This window comes from Suillus subalutaceus (assembly GCF_016647625.1).
Source record: "Suillus subalutaceus strain FC151 chromosome Unknown DFJ58scaffold_7, whole genome shotgun sequence".
Classification (NCBI taxonomy): domain Eukaryota; kingdom Fungi; phylum Basidiomycota; class Agaricomycetes; order Boletales; family Suillaceae; genus Suillus; species Suillus subalutaceus.
In genome coordinates, this window is record NW_024540256.1 from 175,602 (window position 1) to 193,334 (window position 17,733).

At 47.6% G+C, this 17,733-nt stretch overlaps 5 protein-coding genes across 5 annotated transcripts; 2 read left to right on the top strand and 3 right to left on the bottom strand.

Moving 5' to 3' along the window:
• Positions 1-1,053: 1,053 nt before the first annotated feature.
• DFJ58DRAFT_887583 (P-loop containing nucleoside triphosphate hydrolase protein) lies at positions 1,054-5,589 on the top strand (the record flags this gene model as incomplete). The annotated part of the gene is made up of 20 exons (XM_041394677.1): positions 1,054-1,359; positions 1,416-1,518; positions 1,568-1,579; positions 1,645-1,750; positions 1,803-2,032; positions 2,086-2,135; positions 2,187-2,426; positions 2,522-2,602; positions 2,658-2,801; positions 2,861-3,420; positions 3,469-3,565; positions 3,614-3,867; positions 3,916-4,030; positions 4,094-4,213; positions 4,269-4,421; positions 4,473-4,610; positions 4,661-4,879; positions 4,929-5,087; positions 5,137-5,275; positions 5,322-5,589. 20 exons carry the CDS (start codon positions 1,054-1,056, stop codon positions 5,519-5,521), a joined length of 3,426 nt encoding a protein of 1,141 aa, XP_041249485.1. The 3' UTR covers positions 5,522-5,589.
• A 305-nt stretch (positions 5,590-5,894) lies between these two features.
• On the bottom strand, positions 5,895-7,848 carry DFJ58DRAFT_677162 (thiamine diphosphate-binding protein). Its single transcript, XM_041383136.1, has 10 exons — positions 7,600-7,848; positions 7,525-7,550; positions 7,393-7,471; positions 7,332-7,340; positions 7,224-7,279; positions 7,159-7,166; positions 6,998-7,110; positions 6,642-6,939; positions 6,195-6,586; positions 5,895-6,146 (listed from the first exon to the last, which is right to left on the bottom strand). The coding sequence occupies exons 1-10, from the start codon at positions 7,840-7,842 to the stop codon at positions 6,033-6,035; spliced, it is 1,338 nt and encodes a 445-aa protein (XP_041249486.1). The 5' UTR covers positions 7,843-7,848; the 3' UTR covers positions 5,895-6,032.
• A 2,732-nt stretch (positions 7,849-10,580) lies between these two features.
• DFJ58DRAFT_436284 (NAD(P)-binding protein) lies at positions 10,581-12,356 on the bottom strand. Its single transcript, XM_041380399.1, has 7 exons — positions 12,254-12,356; positions 11,962-12,196; positions 11,866-11,906; positions 11,648-11,808; positions 11,429-11,592; positions 10,879-11,378; positions 10,581-10,829 (listed from the first exon to the last, which is right to left on the bottom strand). The coding sequence occupies exons 1-7, from the start codon at positions 12,290-12,292 to the stop codon at positions 10,779-10,781; spliced, it is 1,191 nt and encodes a 396-aa protein (XP_041249487.1). The 5' UTR covers positions 12,293-12,356; the 3' UTR covers positions 10,581-10,778.
• Positions 12,357-14,110: 1,754 nt separating this feature from the next.
• Positions 14,111-15,817, bottom strand: DFJ58DRAFT_761185 (mitochondrial K+-H+ exchange-related-domain-containing protein). Its single transcript, XM_041388473.1, has 6 exons — positions 15,536-15,817; positions 15,301-15,474; positions 15,062-15,242; positions 14,917-14,976; positions 14,376-14,843; positions 14,111-14,329 (listed from the first exon to the last, which is right to left on the bottom strand). The coding sequence occupies exons 1-5, from the start codon at positions 15,800-15,802 to the stop codon at positions 14,446-14,448; spliced, it is 1,080 nt and encodes a 359-aa protein (XP_041249488.1). The 5' UTR covers positions 15,803-15,817; the 3' UTR covers positions 14,111-14,329; positions 14,376-14,445.
• Positions 15,818-15,933: 116 nt separating this feature from the next.
• DFJ58DRAFT_836929 (uncharacterized protein) lies at positions 15,934-16,474 on the top strand (the record flags this gene model as incomplete). Its single annotated transcript, XM_041392325.1, has 2 exons — positions 15,934-16,363; positions 16,428-16,474. 2 exons carry the CDS (start codon positions 15,934-15,936, stop codon positions 16,472-16,474), a joined length of 477 nt encoding a protein of 158 aa, XP_041249489.1.
• Positions 16,475-17,733: the final 1,259 nt, after the last annotated feature.

A 17,733-nucleotide genomic window follows, 5' to 3' on the forward strand; every position in this document is an offset into this window, starting at 1 on the left:
ACTAGGCCTCTACAAAGAATATCGATATTAATAGGCCGTATTGTGTTCCACAAAGTGGTCATCATCGACGAGCTCCGGGTACATAATCGTTGATTGGACTGAGCTTGTGACAATTCTCCAAGAGCCTAGTAAGCCTGTGAGAGGATGTATCTAACGTTCAGTCTCCGAGTGGCACGTAGAATGTTGCAAGGAGACTCTGTCTCATTGGTCAAGGAAGCGCAAACTGCCATCTTAGGCCCAGAGGTGTGATCGGGCGAGAGAGTAGGGATACAGCGGGTATGATTGAGGTTATAGAACGGGGTGTGCGGGCCAGATGCAGAATGGTACAGTGGACAATATGATGGTGATAGCAAACGGTTGACAAAGAACGACCTCGACCTCGCAGAAGAGGAAAAGCCAGAAGGAAAGTATTAAGGTGCCACCAGTGGCATACCGGTAAGAGGTGATGTCAAATAGGAGAGCTAACGCTAATGAATCCACGGATTTCAACACGCTGGATCGACTTGAACTTGCTACATCAAAGCATAACGTAAAGCATCAGCAGAGGTTTCGTCGCACGGCAAAACCTTTGTACTTTTCACGTCTTGTCAATGTACTCTCCTGGTCCAGAGATGCAGGATTTTACAACACGCGGCATATACACTGAGTAGTGAGGATTTGGAAAGGGCGGGCCAGAATCAGCGGTGGTCAACTTGAAGGTTTTGAGAACGTCGTCTGTGCTGTAAACTCTCGGGAATAATAAACTAAACTCGAACTAAGTGACTGCTGGGATACTTTCAGCAATTCCATGCTCGGCTTGTTATTAATCGTACACGCCTATCAAGTAAATTGTACAGGAGGGAATACTAAAGTGGGAGGGCGTGTATGAGAAGATCGAGACTGACGAGACACTGTCACGTGCTCGAGTTCACCATAGATATAAGAAAAGGAGGTAATTAGGTCGAATTAAGGTTGGTTTTATTGTTTGTTCTTATTGACAAGCGTGGCAACCTTCCAATTGCAACGCGTCGCGGCGCGTTCTTTGTACACTGTCTTCCATTGCCTGCAGCAGTAATGGCAAAACGCAAAGTCATTGTTGACGAAGAGGAGGAAGAGGTTCTGGATGCTTTATCTCAGCACTCTAAGCGTGCCAGGACTATTGATAGCGATGATGAGGTCGTTGTTGACCGGTCGCGACACCGCAATAGGAAGCCTGGTAATAGCAACGGCAAGGCGCGTCAGGAGGATAGCGACGAAGATGAAGAAGACGAAGAAGATCTAACCCAGGAGGAGCACGACGAGGAAGAAGAGCAACGCTTTGAGGAACTCAATGGCGAGGCCATTCGCCAGCGCCTCGAGCAGAAGCGCAATACCTTTGGTGTCAGTGGGATGTCAGCTACCTCTGCCGATGGCTCAAACTGATCTATGTGCTGTAGGGTATTGCAGAGCATGGAATCATCGAGTCCATAGAAATGCACCACTTCATGTGCCACAAACGACTAACTTTCACGTTTGGACCTCAGATTAATTTCATTATCGGTGAGTGTCATTTCAAGTACGTTAAGCAGATGCTAAAACAGCTCTATAGGCCACAATGGAAGTGAGTATTGTATCTCCAATGGCTGACGACTCCTGTGTTTCGTTCAACTGACTTGCCCCTGTCAGGCGGAAAGAGTGCTGTCCTGTCCGCGATCACAATCGCACTTGGAGGAAAAGCAAACTCGACAGGACGCGGCAGCGGCCTGAAATCTTTTATTCGTGAAGGTCAACAGTAAGATTGAGTCACTCAGGTTTATATTACTGATCTTGAGACGTTACACAAGGATATCAGAAATCACCATTTCGCTCAAGAACCAGGGCGAGGAAGCATATAAACCTAAAGAATACGGAAAGAGCATTGTCATTACGCGTAAATTCACCAAGGACGGATCTTCTTCGTGGAAAATCAAGAGTAAGGACGGCAAGGTTGTATCCACAAAGAGGGATGAGCTTTCAGCCATCTGTGATCATATGAACATACAAGTCGATAACCCCATGAATGTCCTTAGTCAAGGTGAGTACTCTATGCATATATGCGTCTTCAATTCCATGTTAAAGTTTACGTAGATGCTGCTAGGCAATTTTTAAGTGCTTCCCATCCCTCCGATAAATACAAGGTGCGTTACTTTTACATTCTGGTGTTCTTAGTTCACGTGCATGCATTGTAGTTCTTCCTACGAGGTACCCAGCTATCGCAGCTTTCCGAGGAATATGACGCTTGCCTTGATAATATCAACCAGACCAAGAAGGTGCTACACCAGAAAAAGCAAGTTCTCCCCGACCTACGCGCCACATTCAAGGAGGCGAGCGTACGCTTTGAAGAAGCAAGCAAGGCACGAGAGCAGCGCTGCAAGGTTGATGAGCTCAAGAAAGAGCTTGCCTGGGCTCACGTCGCAGCGAAACAAGCGGTAAGAACAGATCTCCTTAACATTCCCCTTGATCCGTGTGACGTGGTTAATTGTGTGCATTGTGAACAACGAGCTAATGCAGCTATACTTTCTAGGAAATGGAGGCGAAGCTTGGGGAAGTTGCGAAGGCGGAACGCCGCTTGCCCAAGATCGAGGCTGAGATGAAAACAGCTGAGGTGCGCTCCCGGAAAGTCATGGGTACCGATATTCATATGCTCACATTCTCGTTAGTCCCAATTCCAACTTGCCTCCGATGCTGTAGAACAATTCGACAAGGAGCATTCCGCACTTGGCGATATTGATCACCTCACCAAGCAGCGCGACGATCTGCAAGAGAAAATGCGCAGCAACAGGGTAAAGATAGGAAACTTCAAGGTCTATCCACCTTATCTTCTGCTTTACTTCTTGTCTAACATAATTGTCTTTTCATTCAGAATGACGAGAAACAAATGAACACTTCTCTTAACTCTCTCAATGATGCCATCGAGACCTACACGAGAAATATTGCTGAAGAAGAGCGTCGTCTCGCTGCAGACACACAAGTAAAACGAGACGAGTTTAACCGAAGGCTGGAGTCCGCTAGAACAGATGTCACGAACGCCGATCAGGCGCACAAGGACTTCCTTGAAGCTAAGCGTCAAAAATTGGCTGAGCAGGATGGCATCAAGCACAGGGGACTCGCCGCCGAAGCCAAGAAGAACGGCGCACAGGAGCGTGTTGTTGCGGCACAGAGTATGATTTCTCAGTGCAAGGAGAAAGGACAGAACGCACTTGCTCCGTACGGCCGAGACATCAAGGGTGTCCTCGACCAGGTTGCGAAAATGAGGTGGCATGGGGACGTGCCTGTTGGTCCGCTTGGGATTCATGTCAAGCTGAAGGACATGGCGTGGGCAGATTTGATGAGAATTCAGCTGGGAGGCCTGATGAGTGCGTTTGCGATCACCGATGCCAGGGACAGACCACAACTCAAGAGGTTACTTGATCAGACGAAGAAGTGTGTTAGCCAACCTTTGAATTCTCTCGTCATACTGACCATGAATAGCTCTCACGTTAATATCATCATATCCGAGCGCGACATGTTCGACTTCAGCGCAGGGGAGCCACCCAATCACATTCCCACTGTCCTTCGGGTCCTGGAGGTAAGTCTGCATAGTTCTCGTTACTGCTTATTTAATTATATCATACAGATCACGGACCCTTACGTCCTCCGTCTGTTAATCAACCAAGCAAATATCGAGCGTACAGTAGTTGCGCCCAAGCGTCTTGATGCTGACAACATCCTGAAACGAATGAATGGAGGAGGTGTAGCGTGGGCAGCCGATTACATGCGTGTCCATCGATATGCCGAGGGAGGTGGTCAGTCGATCAAATTGCATAGGCTTCTTCCAAATGACCCCCGCAACATGATGTTCACGTCGAGTGACTCTGCCTCTGTGCTTAGGTTCGTCGATGTTGTACGATCTCACAATCATGCTAAACCAATTTGCAGCACTTGGCAAGAGAACTTGCGGAATGCAGAAGGCGAATGTAAGGCTGCACAAGAAGAGGCTGCTCAGCTTAGACAGCAGTTCCAAACCCTGGGACGCGAAATCAATAGAATGAATGTCAGTCCCCCATATTCCTCTCCGTTACCCCATCCCTAAACACGTATGGTTTACTACTACTAGGAACAAGAACGCTCTTTATTCGAAGCCCACCGTGCTGCGAAACAAGAACTTGCTTCGCTTCAAGAGGAGGCAAAAGAAGAGATGCCAGCTGATATCATGGGATTGCAGAGCGCGAAAGATGTATGTTCAGGTGAATTTTATCTGTTCCAGCTGACAACCCTCTTCGTACAGGAAGCCGAAGCGGAAAAAAACCTCGATCATGCAACAATTCGAGGATGCAGTTAGTAGAAGAATGGCTATCGATCAAGAGCAGAGTACTTTACTTGTGGAGTTGAACAAAGTCAAAGCCCAGATCCATAACTTTGAAGAAGCACGTCAGGAAATTCAGGTAAGAGTTACTCTCACGTTCCGTCTGCTGTCACCTAACGCCGAAATATAGAAAAAGATCGAGGACGCTGCCGCGAGCCGTCTTGAAGCCCAAAATAACAAAAATCACTACACAAAGAAGCTCGAGGACGAAAAGAAAAAGGTTGAAGCCATCGATGCCACTGCGAAACAGCTACAGGAGGAGTTCACAGTAAGTATTTCAGCATTCATAAAAGGGCTTGAGCGCTGACTTTTTATCAGAACTGGACCACAAGTGCTGAGGAGTACTGCGAACGGGTTGAAAATCCTCGCAAAGTCGATGTAGTGGAGCGGACTCTCGAATCCGTTCAGAAAGCACTCAAAGAACGGGAGCGCAGGCATGGCGCAACGGTCGAGGAAATGACGATTGAGGTAAACAACGCGAAAGCTGTCCTAGACAGCGCAGAAAAGGATCTAAAAAGTCTTGCTGCGCTGAATAATGTAAGGCTGGCTCGCGCTAATGGCTCATTTCTCTAACGCCATTCTTCAGGCTCTGAAGAGGTCGCTTGTTATTCGCTTAACCCGCTGGCAGGAATTCCGGCGCCACATTGCTCTTCGATGCAAGGTTGTATTCCAGTACCATCTTTCCAATCGTGGGTATTTTGGAAAGATTCTGTTCGACCATGCCAACCAAACGCTCCAGCTGAAGGTATGTCTCCTTGTATGCGAATGACCTACCGCTTACGTTTTGGAACCAGGTTCAGACTGATGATCAAATGGCCACGCAAGGGAGGGACAAAGATCCCCGGTCACTGAGTGGCGGAGAAAAATCATTCTCCACGATCTGTTTATTGCTCTCACTTTGGGATGCGATTGGCTGCCCTCTTCGCTGCCTAGGTCAGTGCGCACACGCAGATATACTCTCCTTTCTGACTGTTTTTAGATGAGTTCGATGTTTTCATGGATGCTGTCAATCGCCGCATCAGCATGAAAATGATGATCGACACTGCCAATGCTTCGGACAAGAAGCAGTATATCCTGATTACGCCCCAAGATATGGGCAACATCCATGTCGGCCAAACAGTCCGTGTCCATCGGATGAGTGATCCTGAGCGCGGGCAGGGCATTCTGGCGTTCACTTAACATTTGGAGGTTGTTTTCTCTCGTGTTTTCTCTGGTCTCAACAGGCGTATTCACTGCAGATGATACATTATTCGTCGCCTTTTATTTTAGTCATGCTTTTCGAGTACAACACTGACACTCCAGCACTTAAGTATTATGATATACCCACTAGTCAGACGCAGTTTGATATAATGGTAATGCCAGTGCTAATATATACGAGCCATTCTTTGGCTGTCACTAGTTCGTTTAGACTCATGATATAGTGCTGAGCGCTGAGCGGTGGCCATCCCACATTGTCCTCTGGGCGTCGAATTTTATCCCTATATGCACGGAACTCCTGAGCCAGAATATTATTTGCCAGGTGTTGATGAACATTGCGTAAATTCCATCTGATAAATTCGTGCCAGATCTAATTGATTCTGTCGACTGAAATTACAATGTTTACATAGTTCCATACGTGAGGGAATGATTATCCTGGAACAATGCATTGATCAACCGAATGACGGTTGTGAGACGGGTATCAAAGGAATCATCAATCCGACAGCTTCTTCCCTTCATCCTTGAAGATCTTAAGCTCATTCCGCCATGGTTCCCACACTTGTCCATATTTCTGGAGCAGTCCCGCCAACTCCTCCCGCTGTTCCCTCTGTAGCCAGAATGAGTACGCGTCACTGATGGATCCAGCTATACTCACTATATTCCAAGGCTCTTCTGCGTATACATCACTGAACAACTCTGTCAGGTCAGGCTTCTTAAGAGTCTCCGCGCGCTTGAACGCTGCGAGCACATCCTGTTTCAAACGAGACTTGAGCTCTTCCTCTTCTGTCCCGTTCCACCACCCCCGGGATTCCATGAATAGGCGGAAACGCGTGATGGGGTTGTCAATCTTCTTTCTGTTCTCGACTTCCTGGCGTCCCCTATACGCAAACGAGTCGTCTGACGTCGAGTGATGGCCAACTCTGTAAGTCATTATCTCGACCAGGACTCCCCGACCACCTTCTAAGCATCGCCTTCGCCCTTCCTTAACAGCGTTCATTACCGCAAGCACGTCGTTTCCATCTACACGAATGGTATCGACACCATAACCTGCGAAAAAAATTCAATTACTGTGATGCCAACGCGCAAGGTGTGATCAAGCTACCTGGGCCTCTTGCGCTCAGAGAATCGCCATAATATTGTTGCGAGCTTGGGGTGCTGATAGCAAAACCATTGTTACGTGCTAGGAACAATGTTGGTGAAGGCAGCGTGGAAGCAAGGAGCATTCCAGCGTGGAAGTCCCCCTCAGACGCTGCCCCTTCTCCAAAAAATACGCAGGCTACATTTTTGGAGCGTCTCTCTGGGTCACGTTTCAGTGCATAGCCGACCCCAGCAGCTTGTGGTATTTGAGTTGCGAGTGGGGATGATATCTGGTGGAAATGATGCTGTGTGGAGCCGAAATGCTAATAGAATGCCAGCCAATTCTGAGTAAGGAAACAACAATGGGGCAAGGTGACATACCACGGGCATCTGGCGGCCTTTGCCAGAATCTTCGTGGTTTCCGAAACACTGGGCCATGACACGATCAAGAGTGAAGCCACGCCACAAGAGCACCCCAACTTCACGGTACTGTGCTGCAGTGGAATTAGCAAGAACATAAGTGATGAATCAATCCGTCCGACCTAATACTCTGGAAACATGGCTCGTCATTAACTTAACCGAAGTAACGGTTCTCAGGGAAACTTACTCGTCGTCATCAGCCAGTGCAGCAGCAGAACCGATCACAGCAGCCTCTTCTCCATACTTGATAGGGGGTCAGCGACTAGAATTCATACTGCGTGGCCATTCATCTTACAGAAGTCATCTAAAGAATTGTCAGTAAATGTTTGAGAAACATCATTAGTTTGTGCACGTACATAGAAGGATATTTTGCCTTGGCGTTGGACATTGTAAAGTATATTATCCAGCGTCGGAAGCAACTGCATATTCTCATATCTAATTCAAGCCTGTGTAAGCTACGATCTTGAATTACTGCGAAGTCAACCCACAATCGTCGCGCGAACTGTTCGCTGATCTGAATGAACTTGAACGTTAATGGGTTTGTTCGGTACGGAGGAGCGCACACATACCTCGGGCACCTCAGCACCTTCTATTGGAATACCAGACCCATCAAGGACTCTATAGCTCGGTATCTTGCCGCCGTCGCCAGTTACAGAATTGAAGAATGCGAGCTTCGACACGACCGGTGAATCCGTCGTGGGGAGACAACCTAATGAAGAAGAGGCAGGTTGGGTTGAGAGTGCCCGACCTCTGGAGCGAATCCTTGTCAGCAAGGGAGAATATTTGACTGACAATGAACGCAGCATTTCTAGAGACGCTTGGATGGTGGTAGTTCCGGAACAAGAACCCCACGGAGCTTGACAGGTTCCGTTAAAGTAGAATTCGATCTATAACAGTCGTAAGTACTCACGTTCAGCGCGCCATTATGACAATAACGTATGATGCTACTCTTCCGATGCGATAGAAGTCGGCAGTCCAAATGTTCTGTACACTATCTCCTACGGTTGTCGGTCTATTCGTGAGGAAACGTGATGGTTGGTCACGCAGTGTAACGGTAAGTCACGAAAGGGTGAGCACTCACTGAGTCACGTAGCCCATCCCTTCCAGCACAATCGGCACCCCACAGAAGTTGGCTCCAGCATCGTCTCTGTACGGAGGCGCCAATATATTCCCAATCGATTCGGAAACGGCCGAAAGGCTCCCTAGTGAGTGGATTTAAGGTCTCGATGTGCTAAAGGCCACGAGACCTGGGGTCCGAAGCTTTCTCCCCCAACCGTAAACTACCCTACCGGTGGGTCACGGTTAACATATGCAGCTGGCTGATCATTGGACGCGGTTGCAGTCGTGCAACGGAACCTTTAATTCTACTAGCTCGGTGGTATAATCCTAAACAGAACGAGAAGGTCGGCGCGGTTGCCTAGCTGACGAGAACTTTTGCAGGTTCGCCATCCCTGCAATTCTAGCGTCCCTCTTGCCCTGGCTAACAAACTCTTTCCCTAGGAGATGGGTGCCTGCAGCGGGTGCTAAGAATGTGGTCTGCCTCGCGACGCTCTGCTGGACGCTCTGACTTGGGCTTCGCTTGAAGTTCAAGCTAGTCGCTGAGCCACGCAAATGCCACCAGTACTACGATATTGCAAGCTCTTACATAATGTAACTCATTATCACAAAGTACTTGTCAATCGAAATCGAGAATCGTGGGCATGAAACTGGTGATTCGACTTCGATTCAATCGTAAACGTGTGACGGTATGTAAATTCTGATGTTTATGGAGTTTGCATACTACGGTTAAAGCTTGTATCTTCTGTCGTTTGAAGTTCATACACAGTGATGGATGAAATGGCGGTTGTCACTACGACATCTAGGTCCATTTGGGTGAGACGCCCACGATGGGCTACGAACGTTATAGCGACCCAACAGGACCCGCTCATCTCCCAAAGATACCCCATGAATGCACAGGGAGCTGCCATGCAAACAATACTGTTTGGAGATCGTAATACGTCTGACTTGGTATATCCATGGGGCTTGATCTCAAAAGCTTCGTGTAGGTCTATAAAATGTTTGAGAATTGCGGGATGGAATTGTTGCAAACACACTTTTGGTCAGTCTTTTGGTAACTTTAAAGCTTCCTCTGCAGCTTTCTTGCGGCCGCCCATAAGTAATGTCACATAATCTGCGCCTCCGAGAATATGTTCTCCCGTGGCCTTGCTTGATGAGGGTTTTGACTTTGACTTTGACTTTGACTTGAGATCTGCGCGTCTCCTTGCGGCTTGTACGTGCGATGATGCTACATGTGGAGTCGATGTATTGGCAACGCTGAGAGATCCGGATGAAGGGTATGACACAGATGACGCAGCTGTCTTCTTTTTCTAAGGGGACACGACTTCATTGTTAGATCTAGAATACAGATGACGACTCACAATGCGTTTGTGCAGCTTTGCGTTGCGCCCCATCTTGATGGTCTGAATTTCTGTGAAGGAAATAGTGGAGTCCTTGGCTCAATTTTGAGTTAGCGACTACCCTGCTTGTCACGTGCACCGCAAAGTCTTCACTAAAGTTTGAACACAGTTTGACAGTGAACAGCACTCTCATGCTTTGCATCACCGTATAACTTTGCATTGGTCAGATAACGGGAGCAAGGTAATGTACTTTGTCAACGACCTTTGGTCATTAGCAACTCGATTGCTAATGTCACCGTGACGGTGTGTCAGCTCTGTGGTGAGCTTGAAAATTTTATCATCGGAATATCGTTGTATTCACAATTTGTCAGTCTCGGTGCGCGAAGAAAATATGCGCCGGATGCTGGTACACGATATATTTGGCTAAAACATCAACTACAATTTGAATTATGCGACAACAGTGGCATTAGTCTGTCCCTCGGAGGTGCGGTACGTACGCACCGCATTGGTCTTGGTGACTGTTCTCCCCTAGGATCCGTAATCATTGATGCATCGGCGGCCATTGATACTGGTTGCAGTATCATTTAAACTTTGAGCCCATATCTTCCGAGTCTGGAATGGCATCGACAATACTCTGCTTATTATTTATTTCGCCCCGAGCGCGCGTGGGCTCGATCTAGACCCATGCGATCACCATTGTTGACGCGATTATACCGGAAGCTTGATCATCATCGCTGTGATAAACCACGCGGTCTTGAGAGTTCGCCAGCGCATTGGAGATTCGGTGGAGATGAATACATTGAGCATAATGATGTCCTGTCCGGTACCATGATCTTCTGCGGTGCTCATTTCACTTGTTCACTCTCACAATCACTTGCCGTTCGTCCCATCCGGATCCTCGCCTTCGTGAATGCTGTCATCGTCTGTTTACTTATATGGTTACATCGATAGCCCTCGCCGCTTGGCACGGAAATTGATCACGCACAAGCCAACTTTGCGCCTCCCAAGACAACAAGATGACATCTTTGCGGTGATCCGACATTGGCCTCGTCGAAACTGCATTGGGGACAATCGTCTTCGATGTGGTCCCCCTAAACCTCATCACTGTCTTCACAATACGTAAATGAGTTGTGTACGATATTTCCCGTTACGACGGTTGAATTCAAGCTTCTCCTAGGCTCCTAGTTTGAATGTCGTAATTGTGTGCTGGGATATCGCTGATTGAGTTGTTATAACAGATCGTAACTAAGTACATGCAGTAACGTGATGAAGGGTAACAAAGTGTTTGTGGGTTTGATATTCTTCGAAGCTGCACGGTATATGGCACCACAATAACCAATCCATCATTAAGCAGTTGGGAGGACATATGTGGATTGGGGTCGAGACCCCAGTCCACTCTGCATGTCCAATTAGACAGATCATCGATGAGATGTGTGGTGTACCCACCTCTTCATAAATCTTCTCTATCCATTCCATATTTGCAATGGAGTCCTCAGGGCTCACCCAGGTTTGTGGTGTTCGGCCTTTGACCTTGTCCACAAAAGCCTCCAGCTGGTACCTGTAGGTAGACCACCACTCCTCTCCTTTACCACCCTCGAACGTGTATGCTTTCTCTGTTCTCGGAGCGCCACTGTCAGGTATCACGGTGATCGAGTGGTAAATCACTGGCATCACAAAGTTGAACAACTCGATGGAGCCACGTTCACAAACTGCGCGAACGGAAATTTCCGGCCAGCGAGGGATGAACCCCCATCGGGGAGGGATGGCGAAGTCGCATTTGATAGTGGACCTCACTGGTTCCTCGCCAGGCTTCAGGGAAGCAAGAGTGAGATTGGCAGTGGTGCCTGTATCGATACGTGAATCTCTTGAGAACCGCGTCGCGGTTGCGGATATCACCGCACTAGGGTTTCCTGATGCAAGATAACGAACACAACTTAAAGGATAACCTTGTAAGATCATGTTAGAGGGGCTCATCGCAAGAGAAAGGAAAGCTGACATCCGCAGTCCATCATTGCACCGCCACCAAGATCGTAGTTCATCCGAATATCATCGTTGCGAATAGCACCCTTCGGAATCGCAAGAGTTGCATTTACTTCCCTGATAGCGCCCAGTTCGCCACTGTCAATGATAGCCCTGACACGTTGAATAGCGGGGTGAAATCTGACATTCGTCAAGACAGTCCTTTGCTACGATTAGTAGATCATGAGACACTTGCCTATAGTGGAATGCCTCAAGAAGAACGAGCCCTTTTTGGTCCGCGAGGGAAAACATACGCCGTGTTTCTTCGGCAGTATTACCACTGGGCTTCTCCAGAAGCACATGTTTGCCAGCAGCAAGAGCCTTAATTGTCCATTCGTAATGTAAACCGTTGGGAAGCTAACGGGTCATCAGTCACAGTGACAAGTTCGCACGCAGCAACGTTCAATCACGCACGGGGTTGTAGACGATATCTATTGCAGGGTCATCGAGAAGTTCTGTCGTGCAGAAGTAAACACAAGGGGTGCCACTGTCACTTCTTGTCTAACTTACCTTGATAGCCATCTTTCCCTCCATACCACTTCTTGAAACCGTGTTTATTTGCAAACTTCTCCGCACGACTGATGTCCCGCGCTGCCACAGCATAAAGTTCTACCTCTGGATGGCTTATCGCAGGCAAAACAAGAGCAGGGGGAGCAATTGCAGCTGCCCCTAAAATTCCAATTTTCAGGGGAGGAGAAGCATTGTTATCTTCCACGTTGGGGGGACGAGGCGGACTAATGAAGGCCTGCGACCGAAACAGTGATACTCATGTAAACGGTATGGTCGCGAGAAGCCGACTTACCGCATAAACACGCTTGAACACACCAAAGATGGAGGACATGATAGGCAAGTGTTGTATCACTGTCAGCTGTAAGTTCGCGGTGGGAAACCAAGAAGGAATCCGGTCACAGCCTGGTTAAAATTCACATCAGTCACTACCAGTCTTCAAAAGTTCAATGGTAACTGATGAATGAAACTTCAAAGCGAAAGTGGACATGGCGGCGAAATAAAATTCGTCCGCGGATATCCAGAAGGTTTCATGAGATTCCAATACAATTTCATGAGCCCAGTGAGTTGGCGACTTATAATCACATAGGGGCTATTGACATATGTTATGTTTACGACATGCCTGTCAATGCATGCATGTTCGAATTCGTAAGTAGACCAACTAAACCGTTTCACAATGTTAGAGCTAGGACTTGCCATGATGTAAAGGCAAGGTTAATGCTGTCATACGCCCGAGGGCGACAGTTGAACAATAACATCGGTGTTTTGTGGTGCCTCCCACGAAATTGTCTTGTGTAGTGCATCTATCTTTCATACTAGTACCTCCGCACTGCTGAAGCGCTGATAACTTGAATAAGCCTTTTGAAGACACCAACGGCATAGTTATGTTAACTTGTATTTCACTCAACGATTTGACAACGATGGCATTTGAATTTAAATGTTTTTTTCTCTCATTTGTTTAGATGATAAATCCCAATGCAGCGAAGTGAACCAGTAGAGTAAGTACGGTAAGGGGAGAAACAGGTGTGGAGCAAGAAGTCGCAAGTTAGGGCCGATAACTCCACTGACGATCAACATCGTCAGTGTGGGGGTTCCTGTGGGCCTAGGGTCGTATATGAGATCTGCCAATTGATATTTGTTCGAGGTACATGTTACTTTAACTTACAGTGATGTCGCCGTTTGATTTGCAGTCGGATCTTTGCAGTATCAGATAATGAGATAACGGCAGTACTTATGTACAAATTCTATTCGTGAAACCTAACTTAATTGCTGAGCGCTGAGCTGGTCTCAGGGTTTTAACTTCAAGTTGTCGAGGCGCTACTTCGTAGATTGACAGGCTCAACATAAGCAATAACTGCAAGGTACTATCTGTGGGCTTCTATTCAATGGGCTTATTTGACAAGTGTAGCGTAAATTTCGATGCAGTGTGGGGCAGCCCTATCAAGCCCAGCGGTATGGTAAATGTGTCAATATCGGTGCATTTGTTCTTATCATCTGGTAGATAGTGGTCAGCTGTGGTAGCTTGAGTGTCACGACCTTCAGTTTTTACACGGTATACTTGTGTCTCGCTTGGCGTTACGGTCAAACAATCATTAGCAGTGGTAATCACAATAGACGCGAAGGTTCTACTTGAGCGCAACCCGGTACTTGACTGGGGATATCTTTGGATTGTAGACGATATCACTGTCCGAAGGACACGGCGAAAGATCACATAGCTAGACACAGGAGTCGCGATTAAGCCGCAGACTGACGTGGATGTGATCTGAGAAGAGATGTCAAACACAGGCTTTGAATCGGGACGCCGTGTGATTTGGGGTTAGTGCAAGGTTCGTCCGAGCGTGGACCAGTTCATGGTGGTTTGTGCGTCAAGCTCGATTCCTATTGAGCGACCTTGCGCCGAGGCGAACAACGGAATGCAGTCATATCTCCATGGCCCAACACTCCACGAGAATAGCCAATGGCAGAAGCAGTATTTCAAGATGAAACCCCGATGCCGAAGGGCTTCAAAGGGTCATCCTGCTCGCGTATAATGAAATTTAATGACGCCTGTCAAGGGGGCTGCTGACATGTTACATTGTCCGGCTTATTGATACAACTTGTTCTAAAGTTGACGCAATAAATTAAGACTGGACAAGTATATATCAGTACTAAGTTTGTTTGACGCTAGCATGTCAAACAAGCTGCCTCGAGGATATCAATAGGAGATAACAGGCTTACAGATAAAGAAGTGCCATTTCTAATGTACACGGTTGAGAAAGTTTATTAAAATGGTGCCAGCCCTGGCTTAACGAAGCTACGAAGCGTACCCCTTGCAAATCCACACTCACGACCTAGAACATCGACTAGTTGATGGGCGGTGAAGCAGCTGGATCTAAATCGGCTTTAATCCAGCCAATCATACGTGTTGCATTACTCACCATGGGATATAATGCCCATCGAACTCGCCACTCCAGTACTAAATAAAAACATGTAGCTCATTGTCAATTATCACCGACCGGATGTTCCTCCGAGACGTCCGCGCACTTGTTCTACCGCGCGATACATGTCTGCCGCTGACGATTGTGGAAGACCAAAAAGCTGCAAGATATGCGGAATGGCTTTGCGAGTAAGCAATAGCCGTTGCGAGGTCTTGTGCACGTGAGATGTACCGGGCTGTGATAGAGAAGCCGTGACATCATCGGGCGGGCAGCCGTTATTCGTGCTTGAAGCATCTACCGGTAGCTGTGTCGCGAATTTAGGAGAGGGCGCCGTTGGCGAGCGCAAACTTTCGATGTTCGATAAGGATGGGACGTAAGAAGCGTAGAGTTCATCAAGTGCCGGGCTCGGTTCTGGAGCAATCAAGCCGTGATCTAGAAGGGACGATAGATACTGCGAAGTTCTATATGCTGTGTAGGGTGGTCAGAGTGTGTCGGGAAGAAGACAGATGGTTATTCCGTCTCAAAAAAAGACTGCACTAACCTCTGTAATGTGACCAAGATCTCCATACACAAAAGAAGAATGGAAGGTTGGGTATGACAGCTACAACCACATGTTTTTTTTAGGTCGAAAGTGTGAGTAAATGTCGAAGACACGCTACTCAACGCGTCGCGACTAGAAGACTCACGGACAATGATGAAGGGAGCCGTCAGTGGAGCAATTGCCATCCACATCCAAAACCCTCTGCGATGCCGGGGCTCTCGACTTGCTAGAAGCGTGCGAAGGTGTACAATTGAGGGATGCGACACTTCATCCACACCCATGGGCGGTAATGAAGCGTAAATGGATGGCGGATAAATGAGGGGTATCTAACAGGCAAGGTCAATACACGCTCGGAATCCTCGGATAGAGCATCATCCATCTTACTCGCAAGGCCTCCCTCGGACTTTGCTTTTCCGAGAAATTTACCTCATTTGCTTCTTGTCCAGTTATTTCTGCGTGAGTAATCGATGGCCCTAAAGAAGGGTCAACGCCTTTCAGGGTTAGCTCCTCAAAGTCTATGCGGTCGACGATGCGCTCGCCAAGCTCATAAGTTTTCAACTAGATAACCGAGAGATTTTAAAAATGACAACCGGACAATATTTCAGGGATAAAGACCTGCCTTCCAACTGCCTTCGGGTGCCTTTCCAAAACCAGCCCAAAGGTCGGCAGCTTTTGTGGACGCCCATTTCACTGCTCGCTTTATAGAAGACTGATCTTGACTTTTAACACTGTTGCCTTGAGAGAGGTCAAAGTGGTAGAAAATAAGCATGCGGTTTGGGTTGAAAACTGCGTGTGGCTTTAGGCCTTGATCAGGTGGGACCTTTGGGCGAACAAGAGGCAAAGCAATGATACGCATTGTACGCATCGCTTTAGGAAGAACAGACATGATCCTGAAATCAAGAATAGAAAAGCGGCATTTAGGGACACCAGCCGGTCTCGGCAAAGAATTCAGTGGATCACGTGACATGTGACAGCGAGGACTCAACGCGACTTGCATTGTGATCAGCGCTATCGACCATGAATTCTCCTGATCCAGGTTCTCCGATCTCAACTGATTCATCTGATTCACCTCCACCTGATGATTTCCAGTTTGTGCCAAGTGGCCCGAGCGCCCGCGATCCCCATACATCGTTCTTCCATTCCGCTACGACTCAAATATTGGGAAACATCTCGTCAGTGATGCCTAGCCCTGGGTCTAAGCGCCGCCTCCCTGGCGGCTCTTCCTTCGATGGTCCTTCACGGAGAGATGCAAAGACGAGGAGACGAGAGGATGCAATGAGCATGGCGGGAAATTCTCGCCGAATGACGGAAAGCCAAAATCAAAATATAGGAGGAAGTAACTCTGGAATGACTGCAAGTAATGCCTGGGGAGCGAAGAGTGAACACGGGAGCAGGCGTGATAAAGAAGACCTTGTTGATGTTTCAATGGCAGAACAACTTAGAAAAGGTCTGTCATAATTGCAGGTTTAATGATAATCAATCTGATTGTTGTTGCATGCTGTTACTTATAGAATTTGGAGACCCGTTCTTGGAGACAGCCATTAAGAGCCCAAGTTGATCGATGTACTACATATTCTAAGTCGTTTCCCTTAGTTGGTGAGGAATGCTTCTTGCGTGAAATTCCCACTGTTAACCTGTATTCATTACGCCACATAGCTGCCCATATCATTGTCGTTATCGTATTGCACCAGCAGGAACATCTTCTGATCACATGAAGTAACATTCATTCAAGTGACATCTCTGAGTTGTTTTCGGTTTGTGGTGGCGTCGAACTTGCATGACTCTCTTCCATATCAGCCCCGCGGTGACAGTGTAACATTAGCACCCTATGTTGTGAAATACATTCACATTCTTATCCGCCTGGCACCCGCGACTGCTGAACAGGGATCGGAAACCCGGATACTCCCACACTGGCAACCCCTAACCCACCATATCTCCCTCGTTAAAGAACGGCATCACCTGCAGAGTGGCTTGAGAACATTCTGGCTCGTCTTAGCTTTGATGACAATGACCCTGGGTTGGAAAACAGTCCATATTCCATGGCACAAGAAATGTCCCGACTTTCGCACCAGGGTAGACTGCTGTTGAATGTGCTATCTTTCGCAGATTCGTGGCATCGGACCGACAATTCAATCTTGAGGTATCCAAATTCATGTATGAAGAACTTCGTTTAGGTCATCCGGTACTCGTGTCGCCATACAATACGCATTGGTTAACACTCTCCCTGAAATGGGATAGTACTGTTGGAACCTCTGGCTATACACCGACGGGCAAACCAGCTCGAATTTCCCCCTCTTCGATCGAGAGACACGAGGAGTTCGCGTTTTTGTTAGCAAAAAACAAATTCAAATCGCTGTCCTTTGGGGTCGTAGACCCTACGTGGGATCCTATAGCCCCATGCGGGGGGCTTATTCTTGACTTCCTATCACAGTTTTGCGTTCAAGTTGCTTCCAAGGTAGCATTACTTTAGTTTGGTTTCGCTGTCAAGAAATGGGGCGATCGTCTGACCTGACAAAGATAAGGTACTATTCTGAGTACCGGGCCGAGGCACACCCATCTTCCTTGGCTGAACGTTGAACTTTCGCCGTCACGCGTCCGCGTCAACGTGTATACTAGAAATCCTGCTGCACAGTTGCCCTGGTTCGGTTCTGACCTTGGCTATTGACGAGGAGCACGAAATAGTGTCAACAATTCAATTCAACAACAACTGGGATTGTTTTCAGAAGATGTAGACGTCCAGATACTAATTAAAATCCAAGGCAGCAAACCAGCATAAGTTCTATGAGACTGCATGTTCGTAAGTGACTATGTCCCCGG